The 24,140-nt window shown below is 43.0% G+C and overlaps 1 protein-coding gene across 39 annotated transcripts in view; it reads right to left on the minus strand.

Annotated features, from left to right (window-relative positions):
- Window positions 1-24,140, minus strand: part of SORBS1 (sorbin and SH3 domain containing 1) — a 249,691-nt gene that overhangs the window by 124,325 nt on the left and 101,226 nt on the right. For all 39 annotated transcript variants that reach the window (XM_054503068.2, XM_054503067.2, XM_054503035.2 and 36 more), the window contains 2 exons: window positions 5,132-5,186; window positions 1,501-1,566 (listed from right to left, as the gene is read on the minus strand). In XM_054503068.2, the coding sequence (XP_054359043.1) occupies window positions 1,501-1,566; window positions 5,132-5,141 (76 nt within the window). In that variant the 5' untranslated portion in view covers window positions 5,142-5,186. The remainder of the gene's footprint in view (window positions 1-1,500; window positions 1,567-5,131; window positions 5,187-24,140) is intronic.

Here is a 24,140-nt window from a genome sequence, read left to right on the forward strand (position 1 = left end):
GAACTGCTCAGGCTCATTCAGTTCTCAAGCGGAGAGGCTGAGACCGGAGCTCAGCTATCCCAGCTCTGGTTCAGTAACCTCAGGCCACCCTGATGCCCTTCAGGTCACCCCTGCCTGCTTGTTTGCAGAGAAAGGTGAGTCTCACCAAGGAGAGAGTGGGACCATTCCACCTGCCACCTTCCCCCACACGCCTTAAGTCTCTTGTATAAATGAGTTCACATGGATGGGGTCAATGACCCCACAGGTTTTAAACTAATAGGGCCCCCACCCTCCCCAAGCTCCTCACTGGATGCTAAACACATGCCTGCAGCCACTCCACAGGCACTGCCCCTCAGAGCTCCCTAAGTGCAACTTGGTTGAGACTGTCCAGGGCCCCACACCATGGGTGCAGAGGGGCGACCAGGCAGGGAGGCAAGAACAGGAGCATGGCAGGTCCCCTCTGGCCACCAAGGAACCCACTCCCACACCACCTGGGCCCTGTACCCCAGCCCCTCCTAGTCTCTGGACATACCCTCTATGGCTGGTTCCTTTCACACTTTGCCTTGTCTTAAAAGGAACACTTTGTTGACCCAGATGGAAATTACAAAGATCAAAATGCCAAATTGTTTGGAATTATTCTTTGAGATGCATCTTGACTTAAATGCCCAATGCAAGGATTCTGGCCCTTCCTCTTGTATACCATAAAATTTAGTGGGATGAGCATTCATTCCAATTTTGAATTTGAAGCAGAAATAAATACAGCAGATCATAAATTCCCTCATCTTGTAGATAAGGGAACCCACACCCACAAAGATAAAGGGCCTCTCAAGATGTCCTGTTCATGAGTGGCAGAGCTGGGACTTGAACCCATGCCTTGTCACTCCAGCTTGAGCGTCCATCACACCACACAGTAAAAGTGGCACCGTGAGCCCCGTAGCCAGGCTATCTGTGCAGCCACACTGAGGTCAGGATGAAAGTCTCCAGGCTAAGCAGGACCTCAAAGGTCATCGCATCCATCATTCATTTCACATTTAAATCTTTTATCCTAAAAATTTTAAAAACCGAAACTATGAGAGGATGTGCATTAAATTAATGCCACTGAAATAATTTATTTTAATGATTTAGGTTCTTGCCTTAGGGTCAGGACTGTGAACACATCACTGTTTATTATAGGTGAAGGTAAAAGGCTGAGCAAGGGATATTTCAGGCTAATAAATGCCATCTGTACCAGGCATGAAATATGCCTTGGTCCACGTATCTGATCTGTCATTCACAGCATCCTTGTGAGCTAGGGAAAGTTTTTAATACCTCACAGTGGGAAAATGGCAGCCTCAGACTCTCAAAATGCAGCAACAGGCTCCAGGTCTCAGAAAATCGGTGTAGGGAACAGGTCCCCAGTTTACGGCTTGGTTAGGCCAATGATGTTTGCACCAGGCAGATGGGATGGCCCCGGCCTGACGTACTCCGCACCTTTAGAAATGCTTTCCAGTACCAATCCAGACTTCTCTCCAAGAACCTTACCTTTGTCTTGCCCATTGCTGCCAGGTGCCAAGCCATTCACCACAGCTTTGGAACCACCATCACATTCTGCAAGAAAGAAAGAGAGCATGAGGTTTGTGAGTAAGCTGCCCCAGCACTTACTGAGTCCTGTGTGGCACGAGGTGCTGGGGTCAGAGGCAGGAGGAAGCAGAGGGGTCCTGCCCAGATACTGTCAGACCTCTAGGCCTTGGTTCCTATGAGGCCCTCTGCCGAGAATGCCTCCTCCTCCCTTCTCACCTGATGGAAATTCCACGCATCCCTGGGGCTCCCCTTGGATGTCATGTCCTCTGTGTTGGCTGAGACTTTCCTGAGTTCTGCTCAGTTACAGAAGCTGAGATCCTCCCTGCTCACCTGTAGCCTAAGCCCCGTCCAGGTCCCCATCCCAAAACAGATAAAGGCAGGCCAGGGAAGGAAGGCCGGCAGGCCCTGTCGCCCCGGGACATGTGTGCTTGGAGGAACCACTCCAAGCCCAGAGTTAACCAAGCTACAAACATAATCATGACTAGCTATGGGTTTTTAAACACTGACTTGCCTGGTGTGAGGATCCATGCTTAGCATTCCATAATTAGCATCTCATTTTATCCTGAAGACCCAGACCTCCAGAACTAGGAGTTAGGAATGCCTATTTTATAGATAAGAAAACTGAGGCAGAGAGGATTCCAGGCCTGCCCAAGATCACTAGGCTGAAATTTGAATTCTGGTCTGCCCATCTCACAGCTCATCTTCTTCCTCCCCAAATGGGATAAACATTTGGGTTTCCTGATATATATATATATTTTCTATTTCTCCAAATGCTGGGACTGAAGCTTAGTCCCACACCCCTGTAATTCATTAGGCTGAGACTAAGTCACCTTACCTAGGCCCTTTAACAACCAGCCTCCCAAAAGGGGGGTCACCTGCTATAAACCACACTGACAGGCCAGTCTAGATGCTGCCTGTGGGCCATACAGGAGCAGGGCCACTGCCCCACCTGGTGCCTGGGCTTCCCCATTCTGGCCCCACAGGCTGCGGCCTGTTAATTGCCCACACCCACCTATAGGTGAAGGCTAATTCTCCTAGATGTCTGAGTCTCCCTTGAGCTCTGATTTCTGAGATGGGTGTAAGAAGGGTGCTGGTGAGAAGGCCAGAAATCCAAGTACCTGCTCTAGTTCCCTCTGTGACTGTAGGCCTCGCTCCAGGCCTCCCCAAGCTAGTGTGGGGCAGCCTCTGAGCTACCAGCAGGCCCAGCCCCATGTTCTTCCTTTCTTTTAATTAAATGTAACAACCAAACTTGAAGAAATTTTGGAAAGGTATTTAAAAATTAGTAACTCCATGTCCTGAAACTCAAACCTCTGCAGCACAATGTTGGTGTCCAGCTTCCTGAGTTTGATTCAGCAACAGTACACACTAGCTGAGTGATCCGAGCCATATTATTAACCCCTCAGGGCCTCAGTGTTTCCATCTGTGTAATGACGGTGGCAAACCACGCCCCACCTGTGAGGGTTTTCCAGGAGAATGTAACAAGATCACACAGGTAAAGCACTTCCCCCGGTGACTGGCAGCCCAACCCAAACCTGGAATAAAAAGAATCCACCATTTTCACACTGCTCTTTCCACCAGTGATTAAAACAAATATTTCCCATGTAGCTACTTTTCTCCTAATGACCATTTTAACAGCGGCATAATATTCCATCAAGTAAATACACATAACGTACTTACTTGTACCCCCACTTCATGTGGGTGATATTTTTTGTTTCCTTGGAATTAAGATAGAAATTCCCAAGAGTGGGATCATCAGGTCAAAGGCTCCAGAATTTCTGAACTCTTCCTAGGCAACACCTCCTTCCAACCCCCACCTGAGAGAGAGATTCTGGGGTGAAGTCTCCTGGGCTTTTCCACACCCATACCCTTCTTCCAGGCCCCTCCCTTCCTCCTTCTCTGGCCCTTGATGCCAAGAGAAGTAAAGCAAAGTGAGGCCAGTTCTGCCGCTGGATGAGAAAGTAGATTTAGGCTACAGAGAAAAAGTTAAAAACAAAATAAAGCAAAACACCATGGCCTATTTTAAATGACAACAAAAGCAAAAAGCCAAAGAGACAACAAAAAATGAGTGACGAAGCAGGAGCTACTGGCAGTACCTGAGCCTGCTTAGAGGGGAAAAGGTGCACGGCCTCTTTGCACACAGCAAAAGCACTCAAGGAATTGCTGAGAAGCCAAGTCCCTGGCTTTGCAGGGAGGAACTCTGAGCTCATAACAGTAAGAGCCCAAAGATGAAGCACTTGCCATGCCTTGGACACAGAGCTCAGCACTTTAAAAGCACTGCCTCAGGCCAGGCACGGTGGCAGAGAGGGGTGGATCACCTGAGGTCAGGAGTTTGAGACCAGTCTGGTCAACATGGTGAAACCCTGTCTCTATTAAAAATACAAAAAAATTAGCCAGGCGTGGTGATGGGCACCTGTAATCTCAGCTACTCGGGAGGCTGAGGCAGGAGAATCACTTGAACTCAGGAGGCAGAGATTGAGGTGAGCCAAGATCACACCACTGCACTCTAGCCTGGGTGACAGATCGAGACTCTGTCTCAAAAATAAATAAATAAAAGCATTGCCTCACTTAATCCTCACTAAATCCCAATGAACTGGTGTTTTTATTATGTCCATTTTGCAGAGGAGAAGGGTCCACCACAGTCCCAAGCCTATGCAGCCAGTAAACAATGAGGTGAGGGTGTGGGCCTCAGCTATTCCACCCCAGAGCCTTCCTAGGTCTGAACTACATACTGTCCTGCTCAGAACTTGGCTAAAAGGGCATTGTATGCAAATAAATGGAAAAGGGTGATTTTTAATCCACAGAGGTCACTGACAACACTCACGAAATACTGCAGGATTGGGAGACCCCGGAATGAGATATCCACATGGTCATCTTCCCACCCCACAGCCTGCCCCACCTGCAGGTCTCAGGAGGCTCCAGGGCACGCCCAGTAGCCTAGGTGGGGCTTAATCTCCAGATGGAAACTTCTCTGCTCCAGTTCTGGGTTGGAAAGCTGACAGCTCTTAGCTGCATGATGAGCAGGGATCTGTTCCCATCTCTGTCTTCCCTAACCCACATTTTCTACCTCAGCTCAAAACTAAAAATACTCAAAACTGATTATTTCTTTAGGTCTTGACTTTTACTACCAAAGACAAAGCAAAAGAGGGAGCAAACTGCTCAACTAGCCTAGATGAAGGAAGCATTAGATTAGTTCACATCCTTGGGCAATTATGGCCAATTAGTTTACTTTTGCTGCAGTCACCCAGACTAAGAAATGCCATGAAGGTGTACACATATGTCAAATTTTATCAAACTGTATACTTAAAATATCTGTGGTTTATAGTATGCCAGTTACATCTCAATAAAGAGAGGGCTAATGTGCATGTAAAGTGTATAGCACAGTTCTTTGGCAATAGTAGTAGGCACTCAAAAAATCATTAACCATGAAGGTGATGAGAGTGATGATGACAACTTATGACAAAGCTTTGGCATTCACCCAGGTGGCAAAAAATAAAAAATAAAATGCCAGAGTGGGGCCTTCAGGGTGCGTGGGAAATCTGGGTAAACTGCCCAGTTTGGTAGATAAGAGAAATATGAGTTTAAAATGACTTACCAGAACTCATGGTGGTGGCAGGACAAGTCGTCTGCAACTGGGGCTCTGAACTGCTCTGTAGAAAAACAAACACCACACAATGCAATTGATGAATGGCAGGTTCGCGATAAATCCCAATGGTTAGTATTAAAAATGCAAACACTGTAACCCTTGATAAAACAGAGCTGAACCAGGAGTCACCTGGCCAGGCTTCTGGTTTGTGGTCACCCACATATTATTGTGACCTTGGGCACATCACTCAACCTCACTGGTTTCAGTTTTGTTGCCCATACTTGGTGCTAATGTTATCCAAGATCCCTTTTAGCTCTAACATTCTATTAAAAACCTCAAGCTACATGAGTTCACGTGGTTTGAAGAGAGGGTAAAGGAAAGGGAAAAAAACACATTTTAGGAGAAAGAAGTAAAATCACAACACAAACTGATTTGAGAACTTACTGATCATACTGAATGCTTATATATAGCTTACTATGCACAAGGAAATGTTCTAAATGCTTTAAATATATTAATGCATTTGACCCTCACAACCCTAGGAGGTAACCACTAATGTCAGGTTAGTTTACACAGATGAGAAAACCGAGACACAGACAGGTGAAGCTGTGTGCTTGCTGCAGTGGAGGAGCTGATACTGGAACCCAGACAGCCTGACTTTCTGGCCCAAGTTCCTATGCACTGTGCTCTACCACCTGGAGGTGGGAACCAATCCCTGATGTTCAAATGGATAACCCCTTACTTTAGTAGGGTCTCAAAGAAAGCTGAAATTGTACTGACAATGCCCCAATATATATCCAGATCTTTTATTGAGTTATAGTTTGCATATAACTGAAAATATCCATTTTAATTGTACAATTCGATGAGTTTTGACAAATATATACATCCTATAACCACCACCACAATCACAATATACAGCCTTTCCACCACCCCGAAAAGTTCCCATGTGTGTCTCTACAGCCAAGTACCATCTCAGGTCCCTATTAAAGACTGATCTGCTTTCTGTTACTATTGTTTTACCTTTTCCAGGATCTTATATAAATGGTATCATAGTATAGGTAATCCTTTGTGTCTGGCTTCTCTCGTTTAGCATAACACTTCTGAAAAGCAACTGGTTAGATATGGCTGGGTCAATTTCTGGACTCTTTTCTGTTTCAGTGAGCTGTCTTTAATAACTCACTGTCTTGATCACTATAGTTTTACATAGCCTTGAACTCAGGAATATGAGTGATAGAGTTTAGATATTTGTCCCTGCCCAAATCTCATGTTAAAATGCAATCCCCGATGTTGGAGGTGCGCCTGGTGGGAGGTGTTTGGATCATGGGAGTGGATCTCTCATGGCCTGGTGCTATCTCTGCAATAGCGAGTTCTCACAAGACCTGGTCATTTAAAAGTATGTGGCACCTCCCTCACCCTTACTTACGCTCTTGTCGTGTGACACGCCTGCTCCCGCTTTGCCTTCTACCATGATGGGAAGCTTCCTGAGGCTCCCCAGAAGCCGAGCAGATGCCAGCACCATGCTTCCTGTACAGCTAGCTTACAGAACTGTGAGCCAATTAAACCTCTTTTCTTTATAAATGACCCAGTCTCTGGTATTTCTTTATAGCTGTGCAAGAATGGCCTAATACAGTGAGTCTTCCAACTTGAGTTTTTTTCCAAAATCATTTTGGCCATTTTAGGTCCTTTGCATTTTCATATAAAGTTTAAAGCCACCTCATCAATTTCTACCAAAAAAAGTCTGTTGAGATTTTGACTGGAATCATGTGGAATCTATAGATCAATCTGTGGAAAACTAACATTTTTAACAATATTGAGTCTTCCAGTTCATGAGTATGACCTATCTCTCCCTTTTTCCAGGACTTCTTTAATTTCTCTTGATAATGTTTTGTAGTTCTTTCAAAGTACAAGTCTTGTACATACTTCGACTAATAAGGTCTTACTGAACACATCTGAAGGTCACACAATCTGAAAAACAAGTCCTCAGAATATGTAGAACCTTGATATTTCAAGTGTGATCCACAGGCCAGCAGCATTCACATTAGCTGGGAGCTTACTGAAAATGCAGAAGCGGCCGGGCGTGGTGAGTCACGCCTGTAATTCCAGCACTTTGGAAGGCCAAGACGGGTGGATCACCTGAGGTCAGGAGTTCGAGACCACCCTGGCCAACATGGTGAAACCCTGTCTCTACTAAAATACAAAAATCAGCCGGGTGTGGTGGTGGGTGCCTGTAATCCTAGCTACTCGGGCGGCTGAGGCAGGAGAATTGCTTGAACCTGGGAGGCGGAAGTTGCAGTGAGCCAAGTTCATGTGTGCCACTGCACTCCAGCCTGGGTGACAGAGTGAGACTCCATCTCCAAAAAAAAAAAAAAAGTAAAGAAAATGCAGAAGCTCAGACTCCATCCTGTACCTACTGAATCAGAATGCGCATTTTTTAACAAAATCCCAGGTGCTCCCTTTGCATTTTAAGGTGTGAGAAGCAATGATACAGAGGAAACCCCTGGTTCACGAATTCTGTAATAGGGATGTGAAGATATGGTATGAAGGTCTGCAAAAGGAGACATGCTTTAGCTTCTTCTTTTAAAAAAGCTGAAGTTGGACACTGGTTTCCTTTCTGGATGGTTGCTTTGCTTACTGTCCTTGTAATTAACAGAGTAGAATGCTAGGGATGAACAGGAAATCATTCTAAGTCCATCTCTGCAGCCCAAATCAGCAGTAACTTTGCCTCTGTCACTGTCAAATACATCTGAGACTACCTATGACCTTCAATAGCTGTCCCCACAGATGGTTCTCTAAGCTGTGGAAACATTTGTTCTTTCGATTGAGAAACACACAACCTGCTGTTATCTGTATGTCCTCATGTTTTCCAATCCTAAGTTTTTGATACCTTAATTTGCCTCCCAGGATCAAAAGGGTTGTTGTGATACCATCCAAATGCTTTTAATTTTATAAATAATTTTCATGAGCAATTGTATTATGTTAAGGTTTTTATTCCTTATTTTTATTTATTTTTGTTTGTTTGTTTTTGAGACAGGATCTTGCACTACCACCCAGGCTAGAGTGCACTGGTGTGATCACGGCTCACTGCAGCCTCAACCTCCTGGGCTCAAGCGATCCTCCCACCTCAGCCTCCCAAGTAGCTGGGACCAGTCATGCACCACCACACCTGGCTAATTTTTTAAATTTTTATTTTGTGGAGATGGGGTCTCTCTATTGCCCAGGCTGGCCTCAACTCCTGGCCTCAAGCGATCCTCCTGCCTCAGTCTCTGAAAGTGCTGGGATTATAGGTATGAGCCACCACACCTGGCCTTTCCTCAATTTTTAAAGCATTATTGAAGAAATCTTCACTGTGAAGCTATCTTAACTGAAACTACTTTCATTCTTTCATAAGTTCTTTCTAGCCTTTAGATACATAAATAGCATGTACACTGTTGTAAACATAATATCTGGACAGCTTTGTGTTCTAATTTTTAAATCAAGTATTTCATGAACATTTTTCTGGGATTCTATATAGTCAGCATATCCATCATTTTAATGGCTGTATTTCATTGTAATAACATTCCATAATCCATTCACCGATTCCCTTTGTAGAGTCTAATTCATCTTAATTTAAAAAACAAGTACAAAGCACACAGCATTCTTAGGCTGGAGAAGAAATGAATGGAGATGTCTTATGAACCAAACAAAAAGGATACCTCAACTCATACATGATGAGTAATCACTGTCATATGCGGGTAGCCCTTTGCACATTTCACATTTCTCAATATAGAAACTACTAACTTCTAAGTGTCAGCCCCCTTACTTACAAACTGACCTAAAATAGACACAGTCAGGGATAATCTTCAAAATATTTAACCATCATTTTGCCACAAATGTCTACCAACTGGAGCAGACACCAGTTGTAGCACTCTTTGGGAGGCCCCTCCCTGTGCCTGCTATTAACCATTTAATGGCTGGATGCTGAGAGGGCAGAAGGAGAATGGATCCTGGGTGTTAACAGAATACTTTGGTATTTTAAGAGCTAGTATGACGATAGTACGTTGACAATGACAATGCACAGGTGAGTACCAGCTCTTGCACACGAGGACTTTTTGAGTAGCAGGTTCTGTTGTGTGTTCTCACTCTGGTGATTAAATCTGCAGCAGGTGATACTAACAAACAAGGGATAGTTTAAAATAAAATTAAAAGTGCTGAGGATGAATGGGCTGATTGAAGAAAAGGAACTTTAGCAACGGCAGCAGTGCCAAGGACAGTGCCCTGTGTCCAGTCCTCCCCTGTGGTGGCAACAGCAGCAACATCCTATCCAGACTATTCCAGGGCCTGATTCTGGCTCTGATCCCAGCCAGCTCAGCCTCCTGGAATTCCTGCCCCAGTTCTGAGTGCAGTTCTCCAACCTTCCATAAACTCCGTGAACTACCCAAGATCTTGCCAATAAATCCCTTTTCAGTTTGAGTTCACCAGAGGTGGTTTCTGGTTATCTGCCACCCAAGAACCTTGACCAGCAGAAGATGGGAGGGAGAAGTCCCCAAGGTTTCATCTGAAGAAGAGAATCTCCTCCTCTCTCCTGACATGAGGCTGACCAGATCTGAATCCCAAGTGGCTCGGCAGTGGTTGTGTCTCTACAACCTTAAGTCCTCAGAGCCTGGGCAGTGAGGACGCATCCATGAAACTACACAAACTGAGCTTGACCAGAACACTGAAAGCTTTGAAAATCATAGTCTAGTCCATGCTGTTTATTTAGAGATAATATGGGCCATTACAATCAGATGAGAACTTGAGAGTTTATTTTACATAAAAACCTCTAACACTTAATATTTATTTAAAAACTACGCTGTAAAGAGCCTGATTTGGTTGAGTACATGATGGCACGTCTTTGGAATGTCTCTTACAAGTCCCCTCCAAATGAGCCAGGCACGTTTGGGTAAAAGCCAAAAGGACGAACAGTGTACCATCTAGTGGCAAAATCAGACAACTGCAAGTGGGCAGTAAATTCCCTTAGTGAGTTGCAGGAACCTATGCAGTGTCACAGCTTGGGTGTGCCAGCGGGGAGTCAAACCGCCATTCCACGCTTTGAGCTGCTTGGACCTGCCATACTTGGTCAAAGTACCACGGCATCAACACAGACATTCCATGAGAAGAACAAGATGTGAAGTGGCCAGAGTTGTTAAGAAAGCATCCAGATAATTAATCGTTTCATATTGTTCCCCCACCCCGCCAATTCCATGACCCTATAATTCTAAGATAAGTTTTGATGACATAAAGTGATTAATTACTAAAAAGCCAAAGTTATACTCATGCTTCCAGCTGAAAAACAATCAACTAAATATGGGTTGGTTACTGGGAAAGGAAAGAAGGTCCTTATATGGATAGTTTAGGGATATATGACTAGGGAGAAATTGAGTATGTCTGTAAAAATGAATTCAAGGTCCTGCAAAGGTTCTTGGAAAATAAAGAGCCTTTAAATCTCCTAGCCAGCATGCTCCAGCTTCTCCTACGCACTATGGTGTTCTCCTCCATGGCTCCCCCATTCCCAACAATAGATTGTAAATATCTGGAAAGGAAAAACTGCATCATCCTCAGCACTGGGCATGCAGTAGGTGCTCAGTCACGGCCTTTGCTCTTGCCTCTGTTTAACCTTCAGAACTTAACTTCAGAGTCTTACCTTCAAGATAACCAAGAGCCTCCTTAACTCCACCGTGGCTCCTTAAAAGGGAGCCAGCTCCCCACTTGAACAAAATGCTGGTTATGCCTTAGCTTTAAAATCCAATCTTGGGCCGGGCGCAATGACTCATGCCTATAATCCCAGCACCTTGGGAGGCTGGTGCTTGAGGTCAGGAGTTCAAGACCAGCCTGGACAACATGGTGAAACCCTATCTCTACTAAGAATACAAAAATTAGCCAGGCATGGTGGTGGACGCCTGTAGTTCCAGCTACTCTGGAGGCAGAGGCAGGAGAATCACTTGAACTCGGGAGGCGGAGGTTGCAGTGAGCTGAACTCGCACCACTGCACTCCAACCTGGGTGACAGAACAAGCCTCTGTCTCAAAAACAAAAACAAAAATAAAAAGACAAAAAAAACCAGTCTGGTACTGGGCGCCATGGCTCGCACCTGTAATCCCAGCACTTGGGAGGCCGAGGCAGGCAGACTGCTTGAGTCTGGAGTTCAAGACGAGCCTAGGTAACCTGGGGATGCCCTGTGTCCACCAAAAATACGAAAAATTAGCCGGGTGTGGTGGTGCACACCTGTAGTCCCAGCTACTCTGGAGGCTGAGGTGGGAGGGTCACTTGGACCCAGGAGGCCTCAGAGGTTGCAGTGAGCCAAGATTGCGTCACTGCACTCTAGCCTGGGTAACAGAGTGAGACCCTGTATTTAAAAAAAAAAAAAAAAAAAATCTAATCTGGGACTTGATTTTATATACGTACAGCTACTTCCAACAGCTTGAAAAGAATAGAGACAGCGCACAGAGCCCCAGAATAAATGCTTGGCCTTATTTCTTTGTACTTTGCAGATCCACTAGCAGAGCCACATTTCTCCAATTTTTCAACAGCTCCTTCTCTTCTCAATCTCTATTAATGTCATTTCTCTTCAAATGCACCCTCTACATTATTGCAAAGGGTGCAGAAGGCTCTTCAGAAAGCCAGAAAGAATAAACACTGAGTCGCTGATACTTCCTTTCAAGGGGAAGAAAGTGGGATAAACTTGACCCTGACATTAACTTCAGTCTAGAATCCCATGACACTCCTGGGAGCTCAGAACACAACAAGCACGAAGTTTCTGTAAAAAGACCAATGTTTCTGGAGAGGGAGCAATAGGAAAACACATCAGAAAGGCCATCCTCCACATCCTCTCATTTCCTCCTGGAGTCCCTCCAACTCGGTTTCCGTTCTAACCAATTATCTGAAATGGCCTTCAGAAAGGCTTCCAGTGCACACGCATGGCCAAGTCCAACGGTTTCTGCACTGGTCCGGGCTTCACTGATCTTTCCACTGCATTTAAGACAGTTAACTTCTTCCTCCTCCCCACACTTTCTGGTCTTGATTCTAAGTGTCACTGTGAACTGATTTACATTGGGCCATGAGGATCCTTCTAGAACAGGGCCTCTGCAGTTCTTCAGGAGTTTAGGGAGCCAGAGGGCCCTCAGCTGGTCTTTATTCTGTTCCAACCACATGCTCACTTCTTTAGAACCAGAAGCATCTATATAGGTTACCCAGCCCATTTTCCTGGTTTTCCAACTGTGTTGGAAGGAGGTTCCATGAGCCCCCTCCAGCTACGGTGCTGGCACTCACCTATGCACTCCCCAACTTTCACTTCAACCTGGGTCAAATTTCAATGGGGAAAAAAATTCCGCAGGGCTCCTATACACTCAGAGGGGTTGGCTGGGCAGTATGGCAGGCAAGGGAAAGGCAACAAAGCTTCCGGGAAAGAATATTATATCTAAAACACAGGCCCGATGATACAATTCAAAAGCATTTCTTTAGTACCCACTTTGCACCCAGGAAAGTGCTTGGCCCGGGGGGACCAACATGATCAGACAGGATTGCTGTCTTTGAGGCCAACACAGGGTTGTAGGTGGCAGGCAGGATTGCTGTCTTTGAGGCCAACACAGGGCTGTATGGTGGCAGATGTGGTCCATTTAAATATAATACAATGGGATAACCCTTCTGCTAGCAATCTGGCTTAAGTGTCATGGGAGCACAAAAGGAAAAGGAATAAATTCTGCATGACAGAGAGAATCAAGGAATGAGTAAATACCAAAATTTTCCAATGTTCAATGACATACCTTCTAAAATCACCTCAAATGTCACACTTTTGGAAACACTGATCTAAAAATTCAAGTCCAAATTTAATGTGCCATAAGACCCTGCAGGATCACGTCCCAGTTATTTTTCCAGTCTCATCTCCCTCACATCCTCCCATGAGCCCTAAACTCCACATGTACCATACTTGCTATTCCTACGGAATTCTGACAAGAGTTCCCATTTCTAACCCTTTAATCTCGTTGCTTCCCATTAATGCCCTTTCCTTCATCTCCCCAAATTTAAGGCCAATACCTATAGCCAGATGCACTGGCCCAACAAAAACTAAAGGTTTTTATTTTCATCTAGTTTTTATTTTATTTCATTTTCTTTAGTTACACTAACTAGAAATAGTTTTGGTTTTGATCCCTATTAAAAGTCACGAAGATTAAGAACTCTTTTATTTTGGAGACAGAGTCTCACCCTCTCATCCAGGCTGGAGTGCAGTGGCACAATCTCGGTTCACTGCAACCTCCGCCCCCTGGATTCAAGTGATTCTCGTGTCTCAGTCTCCTAAGTAGCTGGGGTTATAAGCACGTGCCACCTTGCCTAATTTTTGTATTTTTAGTAAAGATGGGGTTTTACCATGTTGGCCAGGCTGGTCTTGAACTCCTGACCTCAAGTGATCCACCCGCCTCGGCCTCCCAAAGTGCTGGGATTTACAGGCGTGAGCCACCACACCCAGCCAAGAACTCATTTTAATAAGACCTATTTATGATCACAATATTCAGAAAGCCCATGCCCAAACTCCACTACCAATATCAAACTCTCGTTCCAGGTCCACGCCAGAGAAGGGGCAGATCTGGAGCTAGAACATCACCACCAATAAATCTGCAATCGTTTTATTTTTTTACCTTTTATACTTGAGTGGAGCCTTTAAATAAATATAAAATGTTGACTTCCAACCCAATAAGCAAATTCAACCCTCCAGTTTCAAGTCTTATAAATGCAGTATTATTTGTGCTTCAAACAACAGAATTTAGGAGATAATTTGTAATTATATACTACATTGTCTAACGTATTAAAATGCATGGCTTGCAGCAAACAAAATAGACGGGTTAATAACCTTAATCTAATGTGATCATACTAATTGCCAAGAAAAATATTTTTAGATACATGAAGAAATGATTCCCAGAAGACAAAATGCAAATAATAAACAAATCTATGAGAAAATGTTTACTTAACCCAACTAGTTAAAAAATATATTAAAATAATGACTAACCATTTTTTCTAATTCTTACATTAGTCCAAAAATTTTTTAAAACTAACAATGTGGGTAAATGGAAAGACATTGGCTTTTTCCTACACAGCCAATGACACTACATTTTTATCATCATCTTCAGCAATAAACACCAAGAGCTATGCACCTCATACCCCTGTGCTTTAGGAGAATCTAGTCTAAAGAAAGAAGCTTGAATGACAATAATGCTATACATACAGAAATGTTTACCGTAGCTTTATTAGTAATAGTGAAAGCCTTGAAATCCTCTGGTGTTCAATAACACAGGGGCTAATTACCTGACCACATACCCACTGCAGGGACTGTTGAACAGTTATGGAAATAACTAACATAGACCATACAACATGTGAAAAGACTTCTCATAAGATTAGGTGACTACAGCAGGTTATAAGTCTGTGTGACATTTGTGATTACAATTTTTTTTTTTTTTTTTTTGAGATGGAGTCTCACTCTGTTGCCTAGGCTGGAGTGCAGTGGCACGATCTCTGCTCACCGCAACCTCTGCCTCTTGGGTTCAAGCGATCCTCCTGCCTCAGCCTCCTGAGTAGCTAGGACTACACGCACACACCACCACGCCCGGCTAATTTTTGTATTTTTAGTAGAGACAGAGTTTCACCATGTTGGCCAGGCTAATCTCGAACTCTTGACCTCAAGTGATCTGCCTGCCTCAGCCTCCCAAAGTGCTGGGATTACAAGCATGAGCCACTGTGCCCAGCTCTGTGATTCTAATTATATAATAGGCAAAACGCATATATATAGTAAAAAGAAAGTATATCCAAATTCTAATAGTGATTGTGGTAGCATGGAATTATGGGTAACTTCTTTTTTCTATTTTCCAAACTGTTTATAATGTGGTTATAATACATTTCTTTTCTAATGACAAGTATCCTTTTTAGCTCCTACATGACATTTGATATGCAATTGTGTAATATTTAGAACCTGAAAGAAAAAATTCTAGGAGACAAGCTAAAAATGCCACTGACAGTCATGTCCATTAGAACATGGCAGAGCCACCTGATGCCATCTTCCACAGAACTCGTGGGATTCTAACATTCATCATCAGTGATTGCTTTTGTTTAATGAAGCCAAACTACTCCCATGAAGTTCCTTAGGAGGATGAAGGGGGCAATAAACTGACTCGACTGTTCAGCCAGATTTCCTAAAGAAGCAATCGCACCAAAACATTTCATCTTAAAATAGTCAGCAGGAGCTGCCAGGTGACAACACACAAACTACCCCCATTGCTCCCAGTGCCTGCTCACTGCCAAGTCCCTGCTTCTAACCCAACTTCATGGCATTCCAGAGCCCTGAGCTCCTTCTCAAATCCTTTATATGTAAAACTCTGGGCACACACAGTTTCTAAAACACGCATTGTTAACCAAGACAAGTCTTAAATGAAAAAACTGGCCTATTTGTGTTTCCCAAATATGGTTGTGTCTACAGAACCAAAACAAAGTTGTCTAATTGTGGCATTCAGCACATTTGGAGCCTTCTCCTTAGACAATCCAGATAAAATAGGGCAGATTCTGAAATTCATGAGATAAAAGCAAGACATCTTAACTCTGTTTAAATCATAAATATATAACCTCAAAATAATAAAGTCAAGCCCAGGACACAGAGCCATTTTTCTTCTGAAGCAGTCGCTATACAATGTCTACCAGTGAGAGGTCATGAATGAAAGCATTTTGGATTCTCAGGAGAATCAAGGTAGGGCCATAGTCCACAATATAGGTAAACAAGATGAAGAAGTACTGTGTATGTCTGGAAAAAAAAATGGTAAAAAGCTGAAAAGCAGTCTGTTAGAGCTTGAAAATGGGAAAGCAGGGTGGGTTTGATACGGCAGGAGAGGTCTCTGCTCTTACAGACAGTCCACAGTTCCCTCTCAACTTTTCTTTTAAACCACAAAATCCCTGAGGCTATGTATTTACCACATCATATATTATACAGACATCTGCAGTACAGACCCATACCATGCTCAGGAATGAGGGAACAGAGGCTCCATTCAGTAAAAAGACTGGGTCTTTCGCTAATACATAACTTAAATACTTCAGTTCATAATACCGGCTTGTTCAGGAATTGCTTCTTTTCCTTAAAAAGTTTGGAACTTATAACTGAATATATACTAACCTACCAAAAAGGTAATACAAAACACTGCAAACACCACCTTTTCTGAGAAAACCTCTTCTCGGTGGCATTTGTTTAATAACTGAGGTGGAACACATATATACAGGCCCAAAATCAATAATCCCTGAGCACAGGCTCTGAGGCCATGGACCACATCAGATCATTAGCACCTCACTGGAATAAATGCAAGACCTTGGCTCCCATCATTCATCCAGTGAATATATCATATTAGCTACTTTTATCTATCCTTGTTTATTTTTACCCTAATTTTAGGCAATTTTTTAATATATCAGGTATAAAAGCACGACATCCAACCACTGAAATTACAATACAAATTTCTGTAATGAGTTTTCTTCAAACCAAGATAAAACCACTAAAACATTCAATATAATATCAAGCTCACAGCAAAAATTCAATGAAAGTATTTTTTTTAAATCTATATTGTCTTCCAGACTACCTAGAAATAGGTTGGCATTATACATTTATATATTAATATATAAAAATTAGTCTCTGTTTATATTTACACAAACACACATATAAACACACACACACACACACACACACACACACACACAATTTGCCTATATTATAGGCTTACAAGGACTCTGGCTCAGTTGGCATCTGGCAAACACTTCTGACTTGAGTTGTATACGTGCCTGGTGGCTGCAGGAAAGCAACAAAAAGCCGGGTAAGAAGAACTCAATTTGAATCCAAACTTTGGCAGGGATGTGCAAATTGAGAAGTCCCTTAATTTGTCAGCCTCGGTTTACTCATCCATAAAAGGAAATTAAAACTACTTTAGTCCGGGCACGGTGGCTCACACCTATAATCCCAGCACTATGAGAGGCCAAGGCAGGCGGATTACTTGAGGTCAGGAGTTCGAGACCAGCCTGGACAACATGGTGAAACCCTGTCTCTACTAAAAATACAAAAATTAGCCAGGTGTTGTGGTGCACGCCTGTAGTCCCAGCTACTTGGCAGGCTGAGGCATGAGAATCTCTTAAATCTGGGAGGCAGAGGTTGCAGTGAACCAAGATTGTGCTATTGCACTCCAGCCTAGGTGACAGAGTAAGACTCTGTCTCAAAAAAACAAAAACAAAAACAAAAAACCTACTTACATTAATTGTTTTTTGTTTTGTTTTGTTTTGTTTTGTTTTTGAGATGGAGTCTCGCTCTGTTGCCCAGGCTGGAGTATAATGGCACGATCTTAGCTCACCGCAACCTCCACCTCCCATATTCAAGCAATTCAGCTACCTCAGCCTCCCTAGTAGCTGGGATTACAGGTGCATGCCACCACGCCTGGCTAGTTTTTGTATTTTTAGTAAAGACAGGGTTTCACCATATTGGCCAGGCTGGTCTCGAACTCCTGACCTCAGGTGATCCACCCACCTCGGCCTCCCAAAGTGCTGGGATTACAGGCATGAGCCACCGCACCCAGCCCACTAAGTTGTTCTTAAGATTAAATTTTAAAATACAGTTGACCCTTGAACAACACACATTTGAGCTGTGAGGGTCCACTTATATGTAGATTTTTTTCAACCAAACTCAGATCAAAAATATAGCATTTGTAGGATGTGGAAGCTGCATATGTGGATGGCCAACTTTTCCTATATGTGAGTACTGCAGAGCCCGCTGCAGGACGTAAGTCTGCTCAGATTTGGGTATACGTGGGGTCCTGGACCAATCTCTACAGCATATTGACAGATAACTGTATATATGAAACACTGTAAATTGTTGTGTTATAAAAGGAAAAGTATTCTAGCAAAGGTATTGGGTCTATTCTTTGTTATCCTTTGTTTATTAAGAGACTAATGAATGTGATCATTGTATATCTGATTATAATGTTGATATTACCAATACTTACCTGTACCAAACATCAGGTTTTATGAACTGAAGCAGGATTCAAGAACCAAACAGTCAGTTTCCAAGTCTGCCTTCCTATGCCAAGTCTGGCAATGAAGGACATTCTTGATAAAAAGCATCATGTTTTAAAAGACTTCACAGTTGCTCCCTCCTTAGGTTCTGGTGCCAAAGAACCAAACCACTAATCAAAACACACTGATTGTGTACGCATTCTATGCAAGGCCCTGTGCTCACACTACAGAAGCAGAGGTGAACCATCTCTTCATTTCCTAAATGCTCACTGTGAACCAGCCACTTGACACATCATGTCATTTTTAATCTTCGGAACACCTAGTAAGGTTTCTACACCTATTCTGCAAATGGAGAAACTGAGCTTCAATAAAAGTTAGAAGGCTCATTGAAAAGTCTTGCAGAAGCAAGCGGGAAAGCTGGAATACAGGTCCTGGCTCTGGCTCCTCAACCCAGGCTCCTTCCACTTTGCCACATGACGCCAGCCAAGGAGACACAAAACAGTCCCTGCCTGCAGCAAGATGCTCTTGTGTACAAAGGTTGCTTGGAGAACATACAGACCTAAAACAAAGACAAACGGATCGTCTTTGGGGGCTTTTTCATCCAGCTGTGGCAATAAAATTATCGAAGTTATCAATCAAGATAAGGATGGTGCTTGCCCTCAGAGACTTTATGTTCTAATTGGAGAGATAAGGCTAACCCTTGAAACCCTGATGAGCCACTACAAACAGCATGGAAGAGTATCCATGGACTGCCCTCTACTGCAGGAATCTTCCAGCTAAGAGAATGCCAAGCTTCACAACTTACCTGGTGGAAAACACCCAGGCACATGCTGACAAAAGCACAAAATAGCCCGTAGTTCTCATGGTATCAATTTCTTTATAGAAAATCTTCATTAGGGGAAGTTAAAAGGGAATAAGATCACCTACAGCATTTTCTAACAGACTTTAGGAAGCAACAACACCCAACAACATCCCTAGACTTAGTATAACTTGGATTTGAGTTGCTGTTCTGACGCTTACTGGATGTGTCTTCTGTGGTTAGTCAGTTAACCTTGCTAAGCCTCAGTTTCCTCATCTATAAAATGGGAATAATAACAGCCATCAATCTCATAGCATTATGGTGAAGATTAAATAAGATTCAGTACATCCAGTGCCTATTACAACGTTGGAAAATGCCTAATAAATTTTAACTGCTTTCAGCATGATCCTCATCATCAGTAGCATCTGGGGCGGGGGTCGGAACCACTTTCTCCTCACCTGGTTTCTCTGAGTAGCAGCAGATGTTCTATTCCCACCATAGAGAGGTGAGTCTTTTCAAGTTAATTAAAAGAACAGTCTTGGTCAGTGCTCCTTTTAAGAGCTTACAGCACCTTTCTCTCCCTCATGAGGTGACATGTCCTGTCTTTCCCCAAGAGCACAATCTTCTCATAACTTTCCATAAGAAGTAAAGCAACTAGTCTCCTCTTTCTCCCCACAGTTAATACTCATGGATGTTACTGGCTACGTATCACTTGATTTACATGTAAAACTTTTTTTTTTTAACTTTACCACTTCCTCCAGGATATGCAAAACCTGTCTTCCACATTGCGTGTGGCAGCTCATGCCTGTAATCCCAGCACTTTGGGAGATCGAGGTGGGTGGATCGCTTGAGCCCACGAGTTTGAGACCAGCCTAACCAACACAGTGAAACCCCATCTCTACAAAAGTATAAAAATTAGCCAGGCATGGTGCCGTGTGCATGTAATCCCAGCTACTCAGGAGGCTGATGCAGGGGGACTGATTTTGAGCCTGGGTGGTCAAGGCTGCAGTGAGCCATGATTCTGCCATTGCACTCCAGCATGGGTAGCAGAATGAGACCCTGTCTCAAAACAAACAAACAAAAACTTGTCTACCATGTCTTTTGCTTTTAACAAACTGTTTTCCTCACAAAGTGTCTAGAGTTTCCAAAGCAATTCTCACATAGGTACGTTTAGAACATAGCACAGAACACACACAGAATAGACCCAAGTCCAATTCGGTTAATGCAAAGGGTTTGTATTGCAGCGTATATGGAAATAACATTATGTAGATGGTGTACACAGACCACAAAATGGCCTTGAATGCCAGGCAATGACATTCTGTTGGGCCATGAAACCAAGGAGAGTTCTGCAGAAGAGAAGTTTTCAAATTCAAGATTGCAAACGTTTGAAGGTCTCCTCCAGGGCTCATGTTGAAATCTAGTTGCCATTGTGATAATATTAAGAGGTAGACTTTTAAGAGGTGATTAGCTCATAAAGCCTCTGCCCTCATGAATAGATTACTGTCATTATCAAGAGAGTGGGTTAGTTATTGCCAGAGCGGGCTCCTCATAAAAGGATGAGTCCACCATGTTATGATGCAGCAAGAGGGCCCTCACCAGATGCGACCCCTCCATAATCTAGGACTTCCCAGCCTCCAGAACTGTGAGCCAAACAAACTTCTGCTCTTCATAAATTACCCAGTCTGTGGTATTCTGTTATGCAGCAAGAAACAAGTTAAGACAGTGATTGATCCAGCTGAAGCAGGCAGAATGCACTGTAGAGGGGGGGCCCTGGGGCAGAGAGAGCATGCAGGCTGACTGCCTGTGAGCGGGCTGGGCCACAGGAGGGGCAATGGTGCCCAGTGCTTTTTATGAGACCAAAAAAAAAAAAAGAAATATGCCTCAACCATATATACCCTCTCTGCCCAGGAGAGGAGCTCCCAGCAAACTTGTTCTGCTCATTTGGCTGTGAAAACTCCACAGAAGCCTTGATGGCAGCAATCACAGGTGACAGTTTCTACATTTGTATTCTCTTTCTTATGGGTAGCAAAAACTGCTGCTGAGAGAGAATCTGATTTTCTGAGTATACTCCCTAAATCTCATTTTGCCACTTTTGTCAACAGTGAAGCTTTTTTTCTGCCCAATTGCCTTGATGGATGACAAGATAAAATTATCAGAAAATAAAAGGTGTTGAAAAATCCTTTAGAACTCAAAGAAGCTTATTAACTAAATAAAGACACTACGATATCAACCACTACAATGGAATAAAAGGTGACAGAGTTAAGGATGTTTAGATCATTTCCAAACTAACAAATGTTAAAGAGAATGGTTCTCAATACAAAATGGCCTTGTCGCCACAATTCACAACTTGTATCAATAGAACACACCATGTTGGAAGAAAAGAACTATGTATTCTATTCCAATCAGTGTAGGATGTTTACAGCAGGGGCAAGGGAGGGAGTGTGTTGAGATCTTAAGAGACTAATTAAATTATTCACACACAACCCTGTTAGCAAAGAATTTTACGTGCTCAGGCAGTGACGCTACCACTGTACAGCTTCCCTACATGCAAAATGGGAATAAAAGCAGCACTAACCTCCCTGTTGTGAGGATTAATCGAAATAACCATTTACCCACATAGCACAGTGCTTGACACACAGGAAGAACTCAGTAAATGGTCACCTATTGACATAATTTGTTTATTTATCCTGTTCTAACTCCAAAAATGAAGTGTGAGAAGAGTCAGAAGTGGGAATCCTGGTTAATAAAAGGCTCTAGTTAGTCACTGTTTTACTTTAACAACAATGTACTGGACCCTGCATGGAGACAAGGGCATTGCCAGGAATGAAGGCTTTTGCCTTGGGCAGAGAAAACTCAACACAAAGCTTGTAGTGACTCCATCCAGCACCCTGATTTGTGCAGAACTTTACAGGCGACAGGACAGCAGTGCCCTTGGCTGTCTGCAAAACAGGCCAGTAATTGAGTTCAATCTCAAAAAAACAAGAACAAAAACAAGGCAATATCATCTTTAAGAATGTTTCATGAGGCCAAAGGACTCAGAGCATCATAGAATTTCAAGGCTGGAGACTTCACCACTATGTAATATATCCATGTAATACAACTGTATTTGTACCCCTAAGTCTATAAAAAAAATCCCTACCAAAAAAGAAAAAAAAGCATTTCAGGGCTGGAAAAAAACACAGTTTCCAAATGTTATGGGCTTTACAGTCCTGATCAATACACTGAGATGAGAAAATGCAATGTCCAGGTATACGTCCTCCCTAAAACAAAGAACTCTCATCCTGCCAACCCCTTCCAACAGGACAAGAGGCAAGCCATGTCAGGAGGAGATGTTACAATTACTATGTCTGTAGTCCTGCTCTGCTTTCTAGATGTTACACTCCCTGAAGACAGTCATCTATGTTTGCTTGTATGATGTTTGTTCAGTCACGAGGGCACTAAAATATTTCTAAATTGCTTTTAAAATTTCATTGTGGCATTCCCTTCCTCTCTTAAAAAGGAAAAGCCAGAAGTTGAGAATTAAAATCTAAGGTTTCTTAACATTTATATAGGTCCAAGTGTCTCTAAAACTAAAGTCATATATACAAGTACTGATTGGAGCATAAATGGCTATCTAGCTATGTCTATCTATCTAGAGAAAAGGGCTTTGTTATGTTGCCCAGGTTAGCCGTGAACTCCTGGCCTCAAGTGATCCTCCCGCCACAGCCTCCCAAGTAGCTGAGACTACAGGCATGCACCACCTTGCTCAGGTCAGCTTTCTCCTAAAAAAAAAAAAAAAAAAAAGAAAGAAAAATAAAAAAAATCCTTAACTTACAGCAAGTCCACAAACAAATGTCCTTTGGTGCTTCTGAGCTCATTCATTCAGTAAAAGTTCACTAAATGTGAACTAAATGTGGAGCACTGAATAGTGGATCTCACTGTTTAAATTTATATCTTGAATATCTAGAGAGCAAACCATCAAAAAGTCTGACAGAGGGCATGTTAAGAAGACTATAGAGATGGGGGAAAGGATAAAGGTCCCATACAAGAATCCCCACCTCACCTCCCCTGCACCTTTTTTTTTTTTTTTCCAAGTATGCAACAAAAATCCTTCAGGAAAAACGTAGCTTTAGAACTCCTGGGCTGGTTCCCAATATGCTTAAAGGGAGCTTTGGTATTTGTGGAGTTTGGTGAATATATTACACTTCTGGAGGAAATCCAGCTTAAGAAGCATGTAATTGTAGACTTTTTCCTATCTGTTTAATAATAAAAGTACAAAAATAAATAAGCTTTTTCTTCTGTAAGAATGTAAAGCCTAAGTTAAAAATATTTTTATACACTAGATTGTAAGGGAGAAAAACTAAAATATGTGTTTTAAGCACTTACTAAAAACAGAAATAAAAAACACTTGAACTCTCAGAATGGTAATGAAGCATTTCAAATCCCCCCCTGCTAATATCGCAGCTCTAACAACTAACCAGCAAGCTCAAATGCAGAGAATCAGGTGCAGGGAGGCCTTAGGTAGCATGAAATCCGGGATGGCTACACAAGTTTGCCAACAGACTTTGATAAATTGACCAGTGGATAGGGACAGAAAATCCTAGCGACTCCAAAAGTTACATCTACATGTGATTTAAAATACATTCCTTGTTCACTGCTGGTTACACTGAAGTCCAAAGAGAAAGGAGGAGCAGGCGGGCTCAGGAATGTGCCCTAGACACTGACCACATGGAAACTGGCTGGAAAAGCCCTTCCTTAGAGTCACCCAGCAGTCAGCATTTACTCTTTTAATAGGGACAAGCAGCAGAGTCCTTCCAACAGGGGAAACCCTTCCGTGGCCCCTCAGCTCTGCAACCTCATTAAGTTCAGAGTGAAGCCAGCTGCCAGGAAAGCAAAGGGTGACCCAGCCATGGCTCTAGAAATTCCTAGCAAAGAAAATAAATTGAGTGCCTGAGAGCTCATAGATCACAGTGCTAGAAGGGAGATTTCAGGCAACTGTCAGGAAGATAAGGAAATCATCCTTAGAGTGTGCCTCTTCCAATGTGAAGATGCCTTTGCAGCGTTGGGGTTGCCTCGGAACTGCAAAACCAAAATGCTGCCTAGTCAAGTACTTCTGATCCTGCCTGGAAACAAAGTGTGGTTTCTCTATAGGATGTGTCAGGTCCACATTCAGTCTCCTTGACCCCATTGCTGCCAAGGAGGGACAGGAGAT

This window comes from Pongo pygmaeus, chromosome 8 (genome assembly GCF_028885625.2).
Source record: "Pongo pygmaeus isolate AG05252 chromosome 8, NHGRI_mPonPyg2-v2.0_pri, whole genome shotgun sequence".
NCBI lineage: Eukaryota > Metazoa > Chordata > Mammalia > Primates > Hominidae > Pongo > Pongo pygmaeus.